The 22,257-nt window shown below is 35.9% G+C and overlaps 1 protein-coding gene across 2 annotated transcripts in view; it reads right to left on the bottom strand.

The window, feature by feature from the left end:
• ZC2HC1A (zinc finger C2HC-type containing 1A) overlaps positions 1–22,257 on the bottom strand; it is a 52,836-nt gene that overhangs the window by 5,069 nt on the left and 25,510 nt on the right. The window contains exons 6-8 of one of the 2 annotated variants that reach the window (XM_009243892.4): positions 17,666–17,765; positions 16,658–16,757; positions 2,598–2,714 (exon numbers count right to left, since the gene is read on the bottom strand). In XM_009243892.4, coding sequence (XP_009242167.4) covers positions 2,598–2,714; positions 16,658–16,757; positions 17,666–17,765 — 317 coding nt within the window. 2 annotated transcript variants of the gene reach the window in all.

The following is a 22,257-nucleotide window of genomic DNA, read 5'->3' as shown; positions in this document are numbered from 1 at the left end:
TTACCAACTGCACAGCCTGGGCTATCCGAAATCAGAGGGACTTCTGGTTGGATCATCCATGAGTCTCCATTTTGAAACTTTAAGAATCAAAGAAGGGTTAGAAAGCTAAATCATGATGATGTAACACTAAAAGCAGAGGCTTGGGAATTCAAATGAATTTAGATTCAAATGCCAATGCTACTGACAGCTTTGTGACAGCAAGTCTGAGTCTCATCATTTATAAAATGATCACTTATAGAAAGGTTATGAGAAAAAAAGTACAATTCATATAAACATTTAGATAGCTGATGCTAATACTATTACTACTGTTGTTGCCACTATAAGTTAACATTTATATAATAGTGCTTACTCCATGTCAAGTACAATTCTAAGTATTTTGCCCATAGAAATTTATTTATCCCAATAATCCTATGAAATAGGTAGCGTTCATAACTCCGTTTACAGATAAGACAAATGAGGTAAAGAGCCCCTAAGTAACTTACCCAAGGTGACCCTGCTAGTATGTTCCAAAGCTAGGATTTAGATGTTCATTAAAGCATAGTTCCCTCCCTCTCTATAGAGCTTTAATCAAATCTTTAAATTTCACAGGTGAGCAATGTTATGTTATATGAACAGCAGAATACTTTAAAAAATACCTCCAGATTAGAGGTTCTTAAACTTTAGTTGAAATTTTTCTTACTCTACTTATATGGCAAAGTAGGAGAGAGTACCCTAAAATTGTAAATAGCTGCTTCCAAAGTACATGCAGGTAATAACAACATCCACTATTTTTCAAACAGCCACTACATGACAATTATGAAGCCAGGTACTACACATGCCTTATTTAATGTCCCCCAAATCTCAGAAGATATTATTCCCATTTTAAAGTGGAAGCATGTTCAAAGAGATTATATAAATTGTGAGGCTACTATGTGGCCAGAGTAGTACTTGAACTTAAGTAGGCTGTATTACAGAACTCATATTCAATATACAATGCTGTCATTCAATGCGGTTACTTTGCATAGTTAGTTCTTTAAATTACTTCTAAACTTCAACAAGGAAAGAATCACTTTGGTGCATGAATGGAATGCCCTGCACCTCTTCAAATGCTCACTCCAAGTCCATTCATGAGGTTTACTCTACTCTTGTGTATAGCCTCTTTGGGGATGTTGTAGAACTACTAGAGTCTTTTTCTAGAAATTCAATCTCTAGGGAATCATTGTCAAAGAATGGCATTTAAATAGGAAGAACCCTTTTTTTTTTTTTGGCTATAGAATCGTCTTAAGTGCATGAGATATACAAACAATACAAACACATCCATGAATATATACACATAATGTCACCATATCGGTAACTTGAGGTTGTTCAAAATGTTTATATTTAGAGGAAAATATAAGAGATTATCATCATTAATAGCTACCAATATTAAATATCTGTCATTTATTTTTAGTAACATCTAGAACAGCCTTGATCACTTAAAACATCTTGCCCCAGTCTTACACAGTCCACTAATTTTTCTTTCTGTTCAGAATCTGCAAAGCATTACTCTTACTCTGTATCTAGAATCTACCTGTTACAGCTCATATCAATAATTAAAGAAGGTTTAATTTTGGAATTGTACTTAATCCATCTTACTGCTAGTCACTGTTACTGTGAGATCTGCATCAGAGGGTTCTGACAGTAGAATCAGCAAAATGAAAAACGGCTCACAGCACAAACTCTTCCTGCTAGGATTTATCACTACTTAAAAATAGCAAATGGCTGCTGCTAGTATCTTAAAGACTCCTCCTACCTTTGTTTATCTAGTTAAATTTATTATTACTTTTCATACATATATACTGAGCAGACTGTTGTAGTAGGTGTTGGTTTAAAAGTTAACTAAGTTACTCTGCTTAATATTTTCCACCATTAATAGGTAAATTAATTTTTAGGCCCTAATTTCATATTTAAAATGTGGGCTAGAATTGAGACCCAAATTAGTAAACCTTGAAGACTCATGCCATAGAGTTTCAAAGTAACTGCCATTGCCACACACTCTTTTCAGCCAGCCAGGTCAGAACTGGCTGTGTCATACTCTTTGTCGAGCTTGACTCTTTGGCAGTGTCATATTCTTTCCCGGTTGCAGGCAGAATTTACAACCATCTAACAAAAAGACTAAGGACCCTTGGACTGAAAGTTTCCTAAAATCTTTTCTTTTTCTGGGCTTTTTATAATAGTTCACCATCTGCTTATCTAAGAGATAATCTAACAATATTATACTGTACGAGACTATTTTTCTCAAACTCTACTTTTTAAAACTACTATTACAAAAAAATCCTAATTACTACTAAAAAAATTTCATAAAAACAATTATTAAATGTGACTGCAATTTGAAACCTCCAAAAATTAATATTTAATGGAATAAAATGTATAACCCAAAAAGTTTTATTTAGTACAACAGAAATGCTTACTAAAAATCAAAATGTTTTAAATCCTAGATTATTCGACACATTTTGGCTTAGAAATTATTCAACAGATTTTTTTAAGTATAGGACAGTAAAAGTTATATTATTCCATTATACAAAGCTTTTAATGAAATATCTGAAAAATATTAACCAAACTGAGTTACAAATACTTACTTGTAAATAGGTAATAACTCATGTCTTTTGATGGCACTGTCTGATTTTGTATCACTGTCATACAACCTTTGCACAAGTCTTCCCGTTCGAAGTGGAGGGCCTAACTTGTCCATATTACTATTAAAATATATAAAGGTGTACCCATAAGGAGATTGCTACTGCTTCTTTATATAAAGCTTTTTTTTAAGACATTATTCTGGTTCATCAGATATCTACTCCCCAAGTCCTTAATTTTATCTGACTGTCAAGGTAAGAACTAATGTCCAAAAGAATCCTCAGAGAGTTCATACAATGCCCATTATTAGGTCTGAAAATTCTGACTACACAGGCTACCCTACACATCCAAACAAATGTCAAATTATACACAGCAGGGCAATGGAATCAATGAAGAAACTTAGGAAGGACAACTATTTCAAAAAAAAAAATCATGAAGCTATAAGTGAACTGAATGCTGTTATTCACAAATAATTTTTCTTCCTCCCGGAATTCACGGAAACTTTCTCTACTCTTCATATTATTTATTTCCGTGCTTTTTAAAATTCCAAAAATAAGGAATTGAATAAATAACATGTACCCCATTTGACTTTCTAACTCCACTGACTTCTAACAAAAAAGTGACTTTATTTCTGAAATGTATCCAAAGTAAAACGGGACTCGGCATGGAAAAAAAAACATGGATGACAATTCTAAAAATCACATGTAATAATGGTAAGGGGCCATTCCATCTAAATATATATATATACACACACATTTTGACCAAAATTATAAAGGATCTCCATCTAGAGGATAGCAGGACAAACTGCAGGTTTGTAGGATATTTCACTGTTTTAAATCAACCAACCAAATAACTGAATCATATAAACTATCACCAACCAACATCTAGTCATAGTAGGAAGCAGGGAAAATTGAATTACGAAATTAGGAAACAATCTTATTTGCTACTGAATAACACATCACTGCTTGTTAACTTTAAAAGTCTATTCTTTTTAAAAGATATTTGCTCACTCATTTCTTTACTTATTCACTGACTATAAACCCTGAGCATCTATTATGTGTCAGGCACTGTGCTCCATTCTCAGGATGTGGTGGTAAATAAGATAGATCTGATACTTGTTCTTATGGAGTTTAGTGTCTGAAAAGAATGTGTTCATTTTCTTAGATTATAGATATCTAAGAGGAGGGACACATTTTATTAATTTTTGTCTTCTTTCAGTAGCTTATACATAGCAGGCATTTTGTTGAAAAAGTTGATATTAATACTTTGCAGGTGGTGGTGTTTATGTGAGGATTTAAAGTTCTTAAAAGCAGCCTTCATTAAATAAATGTATTAAGTAAAATTTCTAAAATATTTTAAATTAAAATTTGTTTTTAATTTGTTAAAGTACAAAGAAACCCATCTATTGGAATTTTAAACATTCAGATTTTATTCTAATCCTTAATTATCAAAACATTTTTGTTCCAAACAGTGGTTATCTTACATGATTCTGGAAATAAGGATTAAAATTTTTCTTTCTCAGAAAAAGGTTGCTGAAATTAAAATTTAGAAAATTTTTGACTATATTTTAAAAACATATTCCTCTTTTATGATAAGAAATAGTCAAATCCTACATGTGATACAACAAAGTTCAGTTCAAGAAAGATGTGTAAAATATAATAAAAACCTAAAGGTAATTATCCAATGGAAATATTACATATATAAAAAGATTGCCAATATTTTCAGATTTTGAAAACCTAATTGAAGGACAGGTTCCAGTAATGATTTTAACCATACTTGTATTATAACATTCAACTCGATTTATATGTGTGCATATATATATGTACATCCAAAACTCAAATGTTACTTAGGCTAAAAGTTAATGAATGCTATTTTTAGGCTAAAATCACTTAATAATTTACATTCTAAGCTGCCATTAGGCTATCAAAAACAAAATCTATAAATCTCAATAACAATCAAGATTTTATATATATAATACTTTTGCAGGCCTTCAAAATACTCATAGCTGAATGAGTATGGTGACGATATCAACCTATCCCTGATTTGAAATAAACTTTAACATAGGAAAAGTCATTTACTGTTGATACCAGGAGAGTGAATTCGCTTAGGAAATAAGCAATTTTAGTGTGGCTTACTAGGTACCTTGTAGGAGTGTAGCAAGTACTGTAGATTGAGATATAACAAAAATATGATTTATAAAATAATATTAGGAAAAGAATTTACCGAATGGTATTTTGTATCTTTGCACACCTCTGTTGTTATGATGCTATAAGGCAATCTTGTCCAACCAGCAGCTTACAGGCCACATGCCACCCAAGATGGCTTTGAATGGGGCCCTATACAAATTCGTAAACTTTCTTAAAACATTATGAAATTTTTGCTTTTTTTTTTTTTTTTTTTTTTTTTTTAGTTCATCAGCTATCATTAGCGTTCGTGTATTTTATATGTGGTCCAAGACAATTCTTCTTTCAGTGTGGCCCAGGGAAGCCAAAAGATTGAACACCCCCCTGCTCTAAGGCAGTTTTGAAATGTGTCATACTTCTAGTTTTGATCCTAACTTCATCAATCCTACACAAATAATTAGTATCTCAATTCCATGGCAAAGTTAGCTCCCTATCCAAAATCTTCAATCATTGTTATCCACATAAGAAACCAAGCTCTGGAATTCTAGGTTATCACAAGCATTTCTAGATCAACAATAAAAGATAAGTTTTTAAAAATTTACATAATGCTCCATACAAATTCAATTCACACACATCAAAAGACTGGATTATGAAAACAGCATGTTTCCTATTCATATAAAAATGTACTCAAAAACTAAAGACATTTACTTCTTAATATTTTAAATAAGGTATGAGAAACAAAATGCAATTTTTAAAATTAAAAAATGCTGCATACATGCCTTTGGTTGCTCTAATTTTAGGTGTATTACAGTTGATCTCCAAAGTAAAATGTGCTTTTCATAGTAACTAAAAGGAAGTAAATCTCTGATATTTGTTAGTTTCACTATTGAAAATTATTACTGAGATATCCATTTAAACTGGTAATAAGGTACAACTGTGTAAACTCTAGGGAACAATTCAAATGGGGAAATATTTATTTAAAAGATCTGTGTTTCATTGTACTTCTAAAATTTCCTGGAATTAAAGATAATCATCTTTTGGCCGGGCGTGGTGGCTCATGCCTGTAATCCCAGCAATTTGGGAAACCGAGGTGGGTGGATCACTTGAGGTCGGAAGTTTGAGACCAGCCTAACATGGTGAAAACCCATAAAAATTCAAAATTAGCGAGACACGGTAGCACACACCTGTCCCAGCTAATAGGGAGGCTGAGGCAGGAGAATCACTTGAACCCAGGAGGCGGAGGTTACAGTGAGCCAAGATCGCACCATTGCACTCCAGCCTGGGCAACAAGAGCAAAACTCCATCTCCAAAAAAAAAAAAAAAAAAAAAAAAAAAAAGGTAATCATCTTTTAGAAGAAGGGAAAAACTTTCCACCTGGGTGTGTTTTGTTGTTTTTTAAACAAATCTGTTAAAATTGACCTAGAAATTGATTTGATTGCTTTTTTTTACATTTAAAAAAAAGTTTAAAAAGGTTTTTTGTTTTTGTTTTTGTTTTTTTAATGGAGATGAGTTCTTGCTATGTTGCCCAGGCAAGTCTCAAACTCCTGGGTTCAAGCGACTCTCCCACCTCACTCTCCCAAAGTGTTGGGATTACAGGTGTGAGGCACTGCACCTGGCCTAATCCACAAACTGTCTAGACGCAAACAACCAAACATATGAGAATTTTTCTGAGTGCAAAAATAAATTTCTTTGTGGCATGATTCTATTACAGATCACTGGTATGCCTGATTAAAGTGGACTACAATAAAGATTACATATACCAGACTTTAAACATTTGCAATCCACTGAAATAACAGCATTTACTAATCTCAGCAAATGCTCAATTTATTGAGCATTACACCTGACCAAATGTCTTAATTCAACCTTTACCCAATCCTGAATCATCTGTATAAATCGAAATAACAGTTGTCATACAAACGTCAAGTAATTCTTTCACTTGTACCAGATGATAATTCTATGACATGCCAATAGATTAACAGATGAGGGAATTAATTTATTATCTTTTTTCACTTAACCAAAAATTTTTTGTTAGCCTAGGCATTCTACTAGATTTTAGTTACAAATGGAAGCAAGGCAGACATAGTCTTTGCCATCATGGAGCTTACAATCTAGCAAGAGAAACAAATCATTACTTCACTAATTCTTAAAAAAAAAGAAAAAAAAAGGAAGGAACTCTGTCACTAAATAGACAGCTATGAATGGTTCTAATTTAACACAGTAACATAATGTTCCAGTTAATATAGTAATATATTGGTAGAAATGACCTCCACAGCTCTCTTTCCAGTAGTTGGAAACCTTCCTTTAATCTGTAAGGATCTTATACAGAATGGACAATCAGAATTTGAACAGGTATGACTGACAGTTATATATGACGTGGGATAGCCAAAAAATATGTATTCTTCATGGCATTCATTATAAGCAATGCACAACTGACAAAATTATTGTACTCAAAATCTCTGCGTGTTAGCAAAAGCATATTTTCCATTAGTAACCAGGTATGTTGGTCAGATTTTCTTGGATCAGTTGTCAAGGTCTAACCAGAGTCACAGATGTTGTCACAGTCAGGCAACATGTCATAGGATGACAAAGAGATACACGCCCAAAGCTATTTAGTGGCAGAGTATGATGCAGAAACCTAGTCTTTTAACTCCAAGGTCAGCGCCTCTCTTCATTATACCAGCCAGCTTTACACGTCCTATCTAGGAATACTGTGTCAGTACAATTTAATATTGCCAACTGATAAAATTGCCAGTACTATAGAAATACTGAAAAATATCAGCTTTTAATCTATGATCAACTGTAAGTGAAACTATAAACAACACTATGAACAAATATTGTTCCCTAACATGGAGGCCAATTCTCTGTGATATGGTAAAATGACTTTGTAAAATTAAAGCACATATTGCTATGTCTATACTTCACTTAATCAACCAATGAGTCAACTCATTGGAGAAGAAAATAAATCAGATCAGTTTATTACCACTAAAAGATAAAATATTTTACTTTTCAATGACCTGATCTACTGATAATCTGTCTCTTTCTTATGGATAGCCTGTCTCTTGTTTTTGGAAGCACAACAATAAGAAAAATCACTTAACTCAAAAGATATTGTTGGTTGATTTTTTTTTTCCTTTTCTATAATGATAATTACATTATATTCCTTTAGGTCTTCCATTTTCTATGTAGTCTGAATTGAGAAGCAAAATGTAGTTACTGTCATTTGACAGATATCTTTGTATATATTTCCCACATAAAAACCAAAATGAATGTGAGCCACATATAACTTATACTTGAAAATAACATGAAAAGGGGTGAGTAAATACAGCACCTTCATCTGAAACATCCATGTACTTGCATTGGGACTAATCAAGGAAACAACTTGACCCACGGAGAACAAAGAAAAGAGAGGCAGGATGACAGCCCACCTTGGAGCCACACAGAGCAAGGGGAACCTCCTTGGCCCAGGGAAGCAGTGAGTGAACGTGTGACCCTGGGAAATCACGCTTCTCCAGTGGATCTTTGCAACCCTTGGGTCAAGAGATGCCCTTGTGAAGCCACTCCACTAGGGCCTTCAGTCTGACATACAGATATGGGGAGTCTTGGCAGAGCAGCTGCTCCGGCACAGGCAAAGACCCAGGAACTCCAAACTTCCCAGCAAAAGTAACTGTAACTCCAGCAAAGCAGGATGTTAGACCCCCATACATACCCTTAGGAAAAAGGCTGAATCAAGGGGACCAAGTAGGGATGGTCTGCAGGTCTCACTTTCTTTTTTTTTTTTTTCTTTTATTATTATTATTATTATTATTATTATACTTTAGGTTTTATGGTACATGTGCGCAATGTGCAGGTAAGTTACATATGTATACATGTGCCATGCTGGTGCGCTGCACCCACCAACTCGTCATCTAGCATTAGGTATATCTCCCAATGCTATCCCTCCCCCCTCCCCCCACCCCACAACAGTCCCCAGAGTGTGATGTTCCCCTTCCTGTGTCCATGTGTTCTCATTGTTCAATTCCCACCTATGAGTGAGAATATGCGGTGTTTGGTTTTTTGTTCTTGCGATAGTTTACTGAGAATGATGATTTCCAATTTCATCCATGTCCCTACAAAGGACGTGAACTCATCATTTTTTATGGCTGCATAGTATTCCATGGTGTATATGTGCCACATTTTCTTAATCCAGTCTATCATTGTTGGACATTTGGGTTGGTTTAACACCTCACAGGGTAAGACCCACTGGATTGGAATTCCAGCCAGCCACCAGTAGCAGTTTTGAGCCTACCTGGGATGGAACTCCCAGGGGAAGGGACAGGCTGCCATCTTTGCTATTTGGGTGACTCTGCTGTTCTGCAGGCTTTGGAGAGTACAAACCAACCAGAGGCAGAGAGGATTCCCCAGCACAGCACAACTTCTTTACCAAAATGTGGTCAGACTGCTGGTTAAGCAGGTTCCCAATCCATTCCTCGTCATGGAGCAGGACCTCACAACTGGGACCTCCAACCATCCCTGCTGGTATTCTCTGGCCCACAGAGAGCCAAAGCCAACTGGGACAAAAGTGGTAACCCAGCACAGCACAGCTGCTCTAGAAAAGTGTAGCCACACTGCTTCTTTAAGTAGGTCCCCAATATTGCCCCTCCTCACTGGAAAGAACCTCCCAACTGGGACCTCCAGCCAGCCCTGCGGGTGTTCTCTGGCCTACAGAGATTTGCAAAGTCCCTGGGATAGAACTCCCACAGGGTGTGCAGGCCATCATCTTTGCTGTTTGGGCAACTTGGCAGTTTCAGTCTCTGGGGTTTGGAGAGCCCATGCTGACCCAGAGGTGGAAGTGGTACAACAGCACACCACAGTGGTCCCATAAAAATGTGGCCAGACTGCTTTATTAAGCAGGTTCCCAATCCCATTCCTCATCCCCAGGTGGAGCCTCCCAACTGGAGTCTCCAGCCACACCCACAGGTGTTCTTCGGCTGACAGAGGTTTGAGGCCTCCCTAAAATGAAGTTCCCAGGAGGAGGGGCAGGCCGCTACCTTTGCTGATTTGTAGCCTTCACTGGTGACACCTCCAGCTACTGAAAAATCCAAGGTGACTAGTGACTGGAGTGGACACCCAGCATACACAAGCAGCCCTATGGAAAAGTGGCCAGAGTTGTTCAAAAAAACAAACCCATCCAAAGGTAAGCAGCCTCAAAGACTGAAGTTAGGTAAGCTCACAAAGATGAGAAAGAATCAGCACAAGAATGCTGAAAACTTAAAAAGCCAGAGTGCCCTCTTTTCCTCCAAGTGACCGCATCACCTCTCCAACAGGAATCAGGCTGAGAATCTCCTCAGAATCAGGCTGAGGCTGAGACAGCTGAAATGAAAGAAGCAGAATTCAGGATATGGACAGGAACGAAGTTCACTGAGCTAAAGCAATGCATTGTAATCCAATGAAAGGAAGCTAAAAATCACGATAAAACACTGCAGGAGTGGACAGATGAAATAGCCAGTATAGGGAAGAACATAACCAACCTGATAAAGCCGAAAAACACACTACAAGAATTTCATAATGGAATCACAAGTATTAATAGCAGAAGAGACCAAGCGAAGAAGGAATCTCAGAGCTTGAAGACTGGCTTTCTGAAATAAGACACGCTGACAAGAATAGAGAAAAAAAGAATGAAAAGGGATGAACAAAAGCTCCAAGAAGCGTGACATTATATAAAAAGACCAAATCTATGACTGACCGGTATATCTGAAAGAGATGAGGAGAATGGCACCAATCTGAAAAACATATTTCAGGATGTCATCCATGAGAACTTTCCTAACCTAGGTAGAGAGGCCAACATTAAAATTCAGGAAATGTAGAGAACCCCAGTAAGATACTCGAGATGATCATCCACAAGACACATAATCGTCAGATTCTCCAAGACCGAATTGAAAGAAAAAATGTTAAAGGCAGCTAGAGAGAAAGGCCAGGTCACCTACAAAGGAAAGCCCATCAGACTAAAAGCAGACCTCTCAGTGGAAACCCTACAAGCCAGAAGATATTGGGGACCAATATTTAACATTCTTTTTTTTTTTTTTTTTTTTGAGATGGAGTCTCACTCTGTCGCCCAGGCTGGAGTACAATGGCGCAATCTCGGCTCACTGCAACCTCTGCCTCCTGGGTTCGAGCAATTCTCCTGCCTCAGCCTCCCAAGTAGCTGGGACTACAGGTGCACACAACCACACCTGGCTAATTTTTGTTTTTTTTTTTTTTAAATAGAGACAAGGTTGTTCACCACATTGGTCAGGCTGGTCTCGAACTCCTGACCTCAGGGGATCTGCTAGCCTCAGTCTCCCAAAGTGCTGGGATTACAGGTGTGAGCCACCACACCTGGCTAACATTCTTAAAGAAAAGAAATTCCAACTCAAAATTTCATATCAGGCCAAACTAAGCTTCATAAGTGAAGGAGAAATAAAACCTTTTTCAGACCAGCAAATGCTGTGGGAATTTGTTACCACCAGACCTGCCTTACAAGAGCTCCTGAAGGAAGCACTAAATATGGAAAGAAAAGACAATTATGAGCCACTACAAAAACACAATGAAATACACAGACCAGTAATACTGTAAAACAGTTAGTTACAGAAACAAGTCTGCCAAATAACCAGCTAGCATCATTATGACAGGATCAAATCCACACACATCAATACTAGTCTTAAATGTAAATGGGCTAAAGGACCCAATTAAAAGACACAGAGTGGCAAGTATTTTGATAAAGAACCACGACCCATTGGTATGCTGTCTTCAAGGGACCCGTCTCATGTAATGACACACATGGGATCAAAATAAAGGGATGGAGAAAAATTTACCAAGCAAATGGAAAACAGAAAAAAGCAGGGGTTGTAGTCCTAATTTCTGACAAAACTAGACTTTAAACCAACAAAGATTTAAAGAAAAAAAAAAAAAGAAGGATATTACATAATGGTAAAGGGTTCGATTTAACAAGAAAAGTTAACTATCCTAAATACAAATGTACCCAACACAGGAGCACTCAGATTCATAAACCAAGTTCTTAGAGACCTTCAATGAGACTTAGACTCTTACACAATAATAGTGGGAGACTTTAACACCTCACTGATAATATTAGACAGATTACCAAGACAGAAAATTAACAAATATATATTTAGGACCTGAACTCAGCACTGGATCAAATGGACCTGATAGATATTTACAGAATTCTCTACCCTAAAACAACAGAATACAGTGTTCTCATTACCATCTGGCACATACTCTAAAATTGATCACATGGGCCCGGAGCGGTGGCTGATGCCAGTAATCCTAACACTTTTGGAGGCTGAGACAGGCAGATGACCTGAGGTTAGGGGTTTGAGACTGGCCTGGCCAACATGAGGAAACCCTATCTCTACTAAAAATACAAAAAATTAGCCAGGTGTGGTGGCACATCCCTGTAATCCCAGCTGCTCGACAGGCTGAGGCAGGAGAATCGCTTGAACCCAGGAGGCAGAGGTTGCAGTGAGCCAAGATCATGCCACAGCACTACAGCCTGGGTGACAGAGTGAAACTCCATCTCAAAAATAAAATAAAATAAAATTGAACACATAATTGGATGTAAAACATCCTCAGTAAAAGCAAAAGAACTGAAATCATAATAAATATTCTCTCAAACCAGAGAACAATTAAATTAGAAATCATGATTAAGAAATTAACTCAAAACCCTAAACTATATAGAAATTGAATAACCTTCTCCTGAATGATTTTTGGATAAATAATGAAATTAAGGCAGAAATCGGGAAGTTCTTTGAAACTACAGAGTCCAAAGAAACAACATACCAGAATCTCTAGAACACAGCTAAGGCAGTGTGAAAGGGAAATTTATAGGACTAAATGCCCACATCAAAAGTTAGAAAGATCTCAAGTTAACAACCGAAGATCACAACTAAAAGAACCAGAAAACCAAGAACAAACAAATCCCAAAGCTAGCAGAAGACAAGAAATAGTCAAAATCAGAGCTAAACTGAAGAAGATACATGAAAAACCATTCAAAAGATCAACAAATCTAGGAGCTGTTTTTTAAAAAACTGATAAAATATATAGGCTGCTAGCTACACTAAAAAGAATAAAATAGAGAATATTCAAATAAACACAATCAGAAATGACAAGAGGGGTATTACCACTTGACTCCATAGAAATACAAGTCATCAGAGAATATTATGAATACCTCAATACACATAAACTAGAAAATCTAGAAGAAATGGATAAATTCCTGGACACCTACACCCTCCCAAGACTGAACCAGGAAGAAATTGAATCCCTGAACAGACAAATAACGAGTTCTGAAACTGAGGCAGTAATAAATAGCTTACCAACCGAAAAAAGCCCAGGACCAGATGGATTCACAGCTGAATTCTACTAGATGTACAAAAAACTGGTACAATTCCTACTGATATTATTCCAAAAAATTGAGAAGGAGGGACTCAACTCTAGTTCATTCTATGAGGCCAGCATCACCCTGATACCAAAACCTGGCAGAGACACAACAAAAAAGGAAACTTCAGGCCAATAACCTTGATAAACATCAAGCAAAAATCCTCAACAAAATACTAGCAAGTCAAATCCAGCAGCACATCAAAAAGCTTATCCAGCAGGATCAAGTAGGCTTCATCCCTGGGATGCAAGGTTGACTCTGCATATGCAAATCAATAAATGCTATTCATCACAACAGAACTAAAGACAAAAACCACATGATTATCTTAATAGATGAAGAAAAGGTTTTCAATAAAATTCAACATCCCTTCATGTTAAAAACTCTCAATAAACTAGGTATTGCAGGAACATACCTCAAAATATTAGCCATTTATGACAAACCCACAGCCAACATCATACTGAATGGGAAAAAGCTGGAAGCATTCCCCTTGAAAACTGGCACAAGACAAAGATGCCCTTTCTCACCACTCCTATTCAACATAGTTTTAGAAGTTCTGGCCAGCGCAATCAGGCAAGAGAAAGAAATAAAGGGGCATCCAAATAGGAAGAGAGGAAGTCAAACTATCCCTGCTGGCAGATGACGTGATCATGTGTCTAGAAAACCCCATTATATCAGCCCAAAAGCTTCTTAACCTGATAAGCAACTTTAGCGAAGTCTCATGATTCTAAAATCAATGTGCAAAAATCACCAGCATTCCTACACACTAATAACAGTTAAGCAGACAGCCAAATCAGGAACAAACTCCCATTCACAATTGCCACAAAAAGAATAAAATACCTAAGAATACAGGTAACTGGGGAGGTGAAAGATCTATACAGGGAGGACTACAAGCCAATGCTCAAAGACATTAAAGATGACACAAATAAATGAAAAAATATTCCATGCTCATGGATAGGGAGAATCAATATTGTTAAAATGGCGATACTGCCTAAAGCAATTTATGGATTCAATGCTATTTCCATTAAACTATCAATGACATTCTTCACAGAACCAGAGAAAACTATTTCAACATTAATATAGAATAAAAAATGAGTCAAACTGGCCAAGGCAATTCTAAGCAAAAAGAACAATGCTGGAGGCATCATGCTGCCTGACTTCAAGCTATACTACAGGGCTACAGTAATCAAAACAGCATGGTACTGGAACATGGACGAGTGGAACAGAATAGCAAGCCCAGAAGTAAGACCACACACCTACTACTATCTGATATTTGACAAACCTGACAAAAATAAGCAATGGAAAAAGGATTTCCTATTTAATAAAAGGTGCTGGGATAATTGGCTGGCAATATGCAGAAGACTGAAACTGGATCCCTTCCTTCCACCGTATACAAAAATTAACACAAGATGGATTAAAGACTAATGTAAAACCCAAAACTATAAAAACCCTGGAAGACAACCTAGCCAATACCATTCAGGGCATAGGCAGCAGCAAAGATTTTATAATGAAGATGCCAAAAGCAATTGCAACAAAAACACAAATTGACAAATGGGCTCTAATTAAACTAAAGAGTTTCTGCATAGCAAAAGAAACTATCAACACAGTAAACAGACAACCTACAGAATGGGAGAAAATATTTGCAAATTATGCATCCAACAAAGGTCTAATACCCAGCATCTATAACTTAACAAACAAACTTACAAGAAAAAAAGAAACTTAAAAGAAAAAAAACAAACAATCCCATTAAAAAGTGGACAACAGACATGAACAGACACTTTTCAAAAGAAGACATACATGCGGTCAACTGTCATATGAAAAAAAGCTCAACATCACTGATCATTAGAGAAATGCAAATCAAAACCACAATGAGGTATTATCTCACACTAGTCAGAATGGCTGCTGTTAAAAAGACAAAAATAACAGATACTGGTGAGGTTGTGGAGAAAAAAGGAATGCTTATACATTGTTGGTGGGAATGTAAATTACTTCAGCCACTGTGAAAGACAGTGTGGCAATTCCTCAAAGACCTAAAGACAGAACTACCATTTGCCCCAGCAATCCCATTACTGAGTATATACCCAAAAGAATATATATCATTCTATTATAAAGACACACACATATGTTCACTGCAGCACTATTCATAATACTGAAGACATGGAATCAACCTAAATGTCCATCAATGATATACTGGATAAAGAAAATGTGGTACATAAACACCATGGAACACTATGCAGCCGTAAAAAGGAATTAGACCATGTCCTTAGGAGGGACATGAATGGAGCTGGAGGCCACTATCCTTAGGAAACTAACACAGGAACAGAAAACCAAATACTGCATGTTCTCACTTATAAGTGGAAGCTAAATTATGAGACTACATGGACACATAGATGGGAACAACACATACTGGAGTCTTTTGGAGGGTGGAGGATAAGAGGAGACAGAGGATCAGGAAAAATAACTGATGGGTACTAGGCTTAATACCTGGAAGATGAAATAATGCGTACAACAAACTCTCTATGACACAAATTTACCTATGTAACAAACCTGCACTTGTATCCCTGAACTTAAAAGTTAAAATTAAGAAAAGAAAATAATGTGTGCTGTATTTCATTAATCAACTGAACCAGTATATGTAAAGATATAGACATACACCTTCATTCTAACGGTCCTGTGGCAATCCCTTAATTTTCTGATTTATCAAAATAAAAAATAAGTAAATTTCTAAAAATATATGGCTGTATATTAATATCTCCACTGTTACAATTTTTCCCATAACTTTTGAAAGTTTAATTTTATACTTCATTAAAAGCCATGTAAATATAACTGTAGAAAAATATAAAAAAGTATTAAATTAAGACAATCAACCCACTGCTTCTATCATACTATACGTGGAGTTCACTAGTAACATTTTCCTCTTAACAGAATCACCTTATTAAAATTCATATACATACTATAGTTGCAAAATATCCCTTTATAGATTTTCATAATTTACTATTCAAACAAAGCTAGACATTTTGGTGATTTTATTTATTTCTAACATTATAATAAAAATGTGAAAAAAGTCCAATGTTTACAGTCAAAGAGATCCCAATTTATATATTGCTTCTAACTTTAACAGCTATGTGGCTTTGAGCAAACTGAGCTTCTCTGATCTTCTTTTCTCTTGATTATGAAGTGGTTTTAACAAAAATACATGCAAAATGTCTAGCACAGTGCCTGATACATAGTGCTTAGTAAATTATAGTTAGTATAAAAATCTTTAACATTTCAAATTATTTCCTTAGACTAAATTCCCAGAAGTAAAATTATTCAATTTAAGCTATGATTTCTAAGACTTTTAATACCAGATTATTTTCTAAAATGGTTATACAAATTTAGATACTCAACAGCAGTGAGTGTGCTCCTGACCAGCAAAATGTTAAGACAAATGAACTTAGGAAATGAAGATGAATGAAAAAGCAATTATCAAAACATAATAAAACCTTAATATCATTTAATTATATACCACTAATAATTATATCCAGTGTAGACTTACCCTGCATGAGGGGCTGCTATCCCTTTATGAGAGGGAGATAGGGTCTGAAGTTTGTTTCCCAAAGAGCTGCTACTTGAAGACACTTTACCTGAAGGAACACCTTATAATAAAAAAGCATTATTTTTAACAATACTCTAAAAAAGGTTACATAAAACAGAGCATCTAACAAAGAAAACAATGCTTTAGTAATAATCTTTGCAACTATAAATCAAGTTTTCATTGAAGACATTTTTTAAATGGCAATTCCAGGGGACAACATACAGCATCTTTCATTTCTAGTTTCTAAATGTCCCTCTTATAATTGATATATAAATAAAGGTACATGTCAGTGGTCAATATCTTCTTCTAACTATTAAGTGTTTGTCTACTACGAACAATTGCCCAGTTCAGAAAGCTATGAAGAGCTAGCATAAAATGAGAGGAAAATGCTGGATCAAAGAATCAAGGAAGTACTGGGCTGACTATTCTGAACAGATGACAACAATAACAACATCTGGGGCCAACATTTAAGCTGAAAAAAACAACAAAAAAGTGGCTGGGCACCACGGTGGCTCACGCCAGTAATCTCAGCACTTTAGGAGGCTCAGGTTGGGGGATCACGAGTTCAGGAGATAGAGATTATCCTGGCTAACTTGGTGAAACCCCATCTCTATTAAAAATACAAAAAATTAGGTGGGCGTGGTGGCACCTGCCTATAGTCCCAGCTACTCAGGAGGCTAAGGCAGGAGAATCACTTGAACTTGGGAGGCGAAGGTTGCAGTGAGCCGAGATTCCACCACTGCACTCAAACCTGGGCGACAGAGCAAGACTCCGTCTCAAAAAAAAAAAAAAAAGTTAAAAGTAGAAACTACTCAAAGTTATTTTATTTTCAGAAATAATTACTTAACTTCTACATCTCTTCTTAATTATAAATCTATCTTAATATTCCAGAATAGACCACTATCTTTATTTCCTGCTCTGCCAACATGGTTTCAAAAACAAATCAAGTTGCTTTATGGCTATCTTTACCTACAACAGTTTTGCCAGCGCCACTTGGCTGCGGTAATCGTGAAGATCCTGATGATGCAGTTCCAGGAGAATTTGACTTTTTAAGTGCGGGTGGTTTATACTAAAATAATGGAAAAAAATTATTAATCAACATCACTTTTTGATTATGGATTGTAAACTAGTGGTTCAAAACTTAACATTCTTTGGGTTTAGGATTTCGGTCTTACAAGATGAAAAGAGTTATGGAGATGAATGGTGATGACGGTTACACACCATTAATGTATTAAAACACTTGTAAGTATACACTGAATTGTACTCTTAAAAATGATTAAGATGGTAAAGTTTATGCTACATGTATTATACCACAGTAAAAAAATAATCGGAAAGAAACAGCTCACATTCCCTTAAATGAACAGTCTTTTTATTAGCTACTGAATTATACAAACTGAGGAAGCATAGATTAAAATATATCACCTCAAAGGTTTTCCAAACTAGATTCCCTCTCAGATGCTCCACTGCTAAAACAAACTAACAGCAACTTTTTCAGTTCAGAGGAAAAAGAAAAAAAGGTCTAACGGAAAAAACTTCCTCAAAGTTAAGATTTTAAACACCAAACATACATTAGTAGAAAAACTTAGAAACAGCTATGGTGCAGTTTTAAAGGTCAAGATTTTTACATGTTCCTGGATGTGGTTTTATATTCCATATATATAATTCAGCCATATTTCCTACTGATAAAAACCATAAGATGACCTATTACCTGAACAAGTTTTACAACAGCTGCCTTATGGATTTCCCCGATATGAAGAGAAAGAGCTAATTCTGGCTTCACTATCCTCACCAGACCATCTTAAATTAATGGAGTATGCATTGACCTAAGATATTTCAGCTTATCTTGGATTGTTATATTTCTCTACTCCTCTAAAGAGACATCTTTATTAATTTTATTTTACTTTCTCTTTTTGAGCCAAATTTTGCTCAGTTATCTGACAATAAAAGTATCTTACTGATCACCTGCTTCAATAGCAAGAAATGAACTTGCTCAGGGTTATGCCCCAACTTCACAACAGAGCAGGAATTTACACTCATGCTGGTTCTAGCCCAGTGCTTCAACCATAAGGTGAAAATCATACTTGCATATGTGCTTGGAATGTAGCCCAATACGGTATCAAGATTTCGTGTGAAAAATTGGTTTTAACGGGCCGGGCACAGTGGCTCATGCCTGTAATCCCAGCACTTTGGAAGGCCGAGGTGGGCGGATCACGAGGTCAGGAGATCGAGATCATCCTGGCTAACACAGTGAAACCCCGTCTCTATTAAAAATACAAAAAATTAACCGGGCGTGGTGGTGGGCACCTGTAGTCCCAGCTACTCAGGAAGCTGAGGCAGGAGAATGGCGTGAACCCAGAAGGCAGAGCTTGCAGTGAGCCAAGATCACGCCACTGCACTCCAGCCTGGCGACAGAGCAAGACTCCATCTCAAAAAAAAAAAAAGAAAAATTGGTTTTAAATATCATTTTCAAAAATCAAATCATATTTTATAACCAATAATCAATATAAAATTTAAGATGCACTACTACCAAAAATAGCTAGCTAAAATCAATTTTGAAGTCAAACATTATATCCTTCTAACTCTGTATGTGAATTATTAAAAAGTTAAATCTTGATAAAGGGTCACACAAAAAAAGTAGCATTCACATTTTGCAGTATTATGCCAGCACCTGAAAAATAGAAAACCAAAACCTTCAGTAAATGTCTTTCAAATTAACAAATGTCTATGAGACTTTGGGAGATGAACCATATAATGATACTGATTTTTTAAAACCTTAGAGGTGCTTCTGGTTTAAAAGGGCATCTGGGCCACTACATATAGAGAGAGAGAGAGAGAAAGACAGACATTAGAAAAGACTTAAAATTATAGCAATAGGGAAAACAAGCTCTAACAAAGATTTGTTAAACTATGAGAGGTATGTCTATAAAAACAGAGTTAATAAAATCAGATTAGGAAACAAGACTGTTGACCCACTCAAACTGTGCAAACAATCAAAAAAGAGCAAAATGATTAGCATAAACAAAGTGCACTAATGTGGCCTATTACATATTGAGAGGTCAAGTCTTTAGGCAAAAAACAGGCAGAAAGGTTCCTGGTAGCATTACATAATGGAGACTAAAGATTTTTATGTATATAATAGAAATTATTAACAACTTAATGGCTTACAAATACTTAGGCAGAACATGTCTCCAAAAAATGTTTTGCTTTTTCCCTCTCTATATAAGACTTCCCACTATTTTACTAAATTTTATTGTTGATTTTTCTGAGATATTCAGAACCTAGAACAACCTTACCTATATCCTATAATATTTCCCATTACTTTTGATAAGAACTAGTCAGGTTAGTTTCCTTTCTGAATACTGCTTGTTTAAAACATTATTCACCTCCCCCTCGGTATCTTGCTGTTTCCCTGACCTAGATAATCTGACTCCTTCCTTTCTGAGCTATATTCTGTCTATTCTACAACATCAAGTTGAAAGTCTACTGGTATATAAAGACTTTCAGAATGACTCTATCAATCAACAGTTTTGTGTGCTATTATGAAGACTTTCAGAATGACTCTATCAACCAATAATTTTGTATAAATCCATTTTAATGACCAGGAGAATGAAATGATTTTATACAATTACATTCAACATATTTCTTTCATTCATTATTATTTGGTAATTATTATTTTGTGTTTTTATGCTGCTCACAAATCTCATACATTTCCTTACAAAAATATTTATACAAAGACTAATGACTAATGAAATTGGAAAAAGTCTAAAGAACTTGAAGGACATCCATTTCTGACAAAATGGTAGAATTTACTATTTAGACCAACCTTTCAATTAACAACTAAAAATGCTCAGGAAAGAATAAAAAATCATTGTAAAAGCACTGAATGTCAAATGAGAGGAAAAGAAATTTCCAGGCCAAACCATATGGGATTATAATAACGACCTGAACATCACATGGATTTGCTGTATAAATTTGCATTATTAGGCTGGTCAAGCAAACTAAGCCAATCATTTAATTTCAAATGTTCCCAGACTGATAAGACTCATAGATACCTCAAAGGAACAAGCACACATCTTCTCTGGAAGAAGGCATGAATGAAAATCACGAATACCTTTTTACTTGTAACAAGCAGCAAAGGTCAATCATAATCAGGGAAATAAGGATATAAGGAAACTGAATGAGAAGAAAAAAACAAGGAACATACCCATACAAGTCACCTGATACTGCTATAATTATGAGACACACATTACAAACAATTATGAGTACTACATTTAAAGAAATAGGAGACAACTATGAAAATATTAATGGAAAATAACAAACTATAAAAAATAGGAAATTAGAAAAATAGCCAGCCAACTGCAAGAAATTAAAAACACAAAACAGAGATATAGACCAATAGAACAGAACAGAGCCCTCAGAAATAATGCCACACATCTACAGCTATCTGATCTTTGACAAACCTGACAAAAACAAGCAATGGGGAAAAGATTCCCTATTTAATAAATGGTGCTGGGAAAACCGGCTAGCCATATGTAGAAAGCTGAAACTGGATTCCTTCCTTACACCTTATACAAAAATTAATTCAAGATGGATTAAAGACTTAAATGTTAGACCTAAAATCATAAAAACCCTAGAAGAAAACCTAGGCAATACCATTCAGGACATAGGCATGGGCAAGGACTTCATGTCTAAAACACCAAAAACAATGGCAACAAAAGTCAAAATTGACAAATGGAATCTAATGAAACTAAAGAGCTTCTGCACAGCAAAAGAAACTACCATCAGAGTGAACGGGCAACCTACAGAATGGGAGAAAATTTTTGCAATCTACTCATCTGACAAAGGGCTAATATCCAGAATCTACAATGAACTCCAACAAATTTGCAAGAAAAAAACAAACAACCCCATCAAAAAGTGGGTGAAGGATATGAACAGACACTTCTCAAAAGAAGACATTTATGTGGCCAAAAGACACATGAAAAAATGTTCATCATTACTGGCCATCAGAGAAATGCAAATCAAAACCACAATGAGATACCATCTCACACCAGTTAGAATGGTGATCATTAAAAAGTCAGGAAACAACAGGTGTTGGAGAGGATGTGGAGAAATAGGAACACTTTTACACTGTTGGTGGGACTATCAACTAGTTCAACCACTGTGGAAGTCAGTGTGGCAATTCCTCAAGCATCTAGAACTAGAAATACCATTTGACCCAGCCATCCCATTACTGGGTATATACCCAAAGGACTATAAATCATGCTGCTATAAAGACACATGCACACATATGTTTATTGTGGCACTATTCACAATAGCAAAGACTTGGAACCAACCCAAATGTCCAACAATGATAGACTGGATTAAGAAAATGTGGCACATATACACCAAATACTATGCAGCCATAAAAAATGATGAGTTCATGTCCTTTGTAGGGACATGGATGAAGCTGGAAACCATCATTCTCAGCAAACTATCACAAGGACAAAAAACCAAACACCGCATGTTCTCACTCATAGGTGGGAATTGAACAATGAGAACACTTGGACACAGGAAAGGGAACA

The sequence above is a fragment of the Pongo abelii genome, chromosome 7 (assembly GCF_028885655.2).
Source record: "Pongo abelii isolate AG06213 chromosome 7, NHGRI_mPonAbe1-v2.0_pri, whole genome shotgun sequence".
Classification (NCBI taxonomy): domain Eukaryota; kingdom Metazoa; phylum Chordata; class Mammalia; order Primates; family Hominidae; genus Pongo; species Pongo abelii.
Note: the sequence above shows the minus strand (reverse complement) of the source record. Positions and strands in the feature narration are given on the sequence as shown.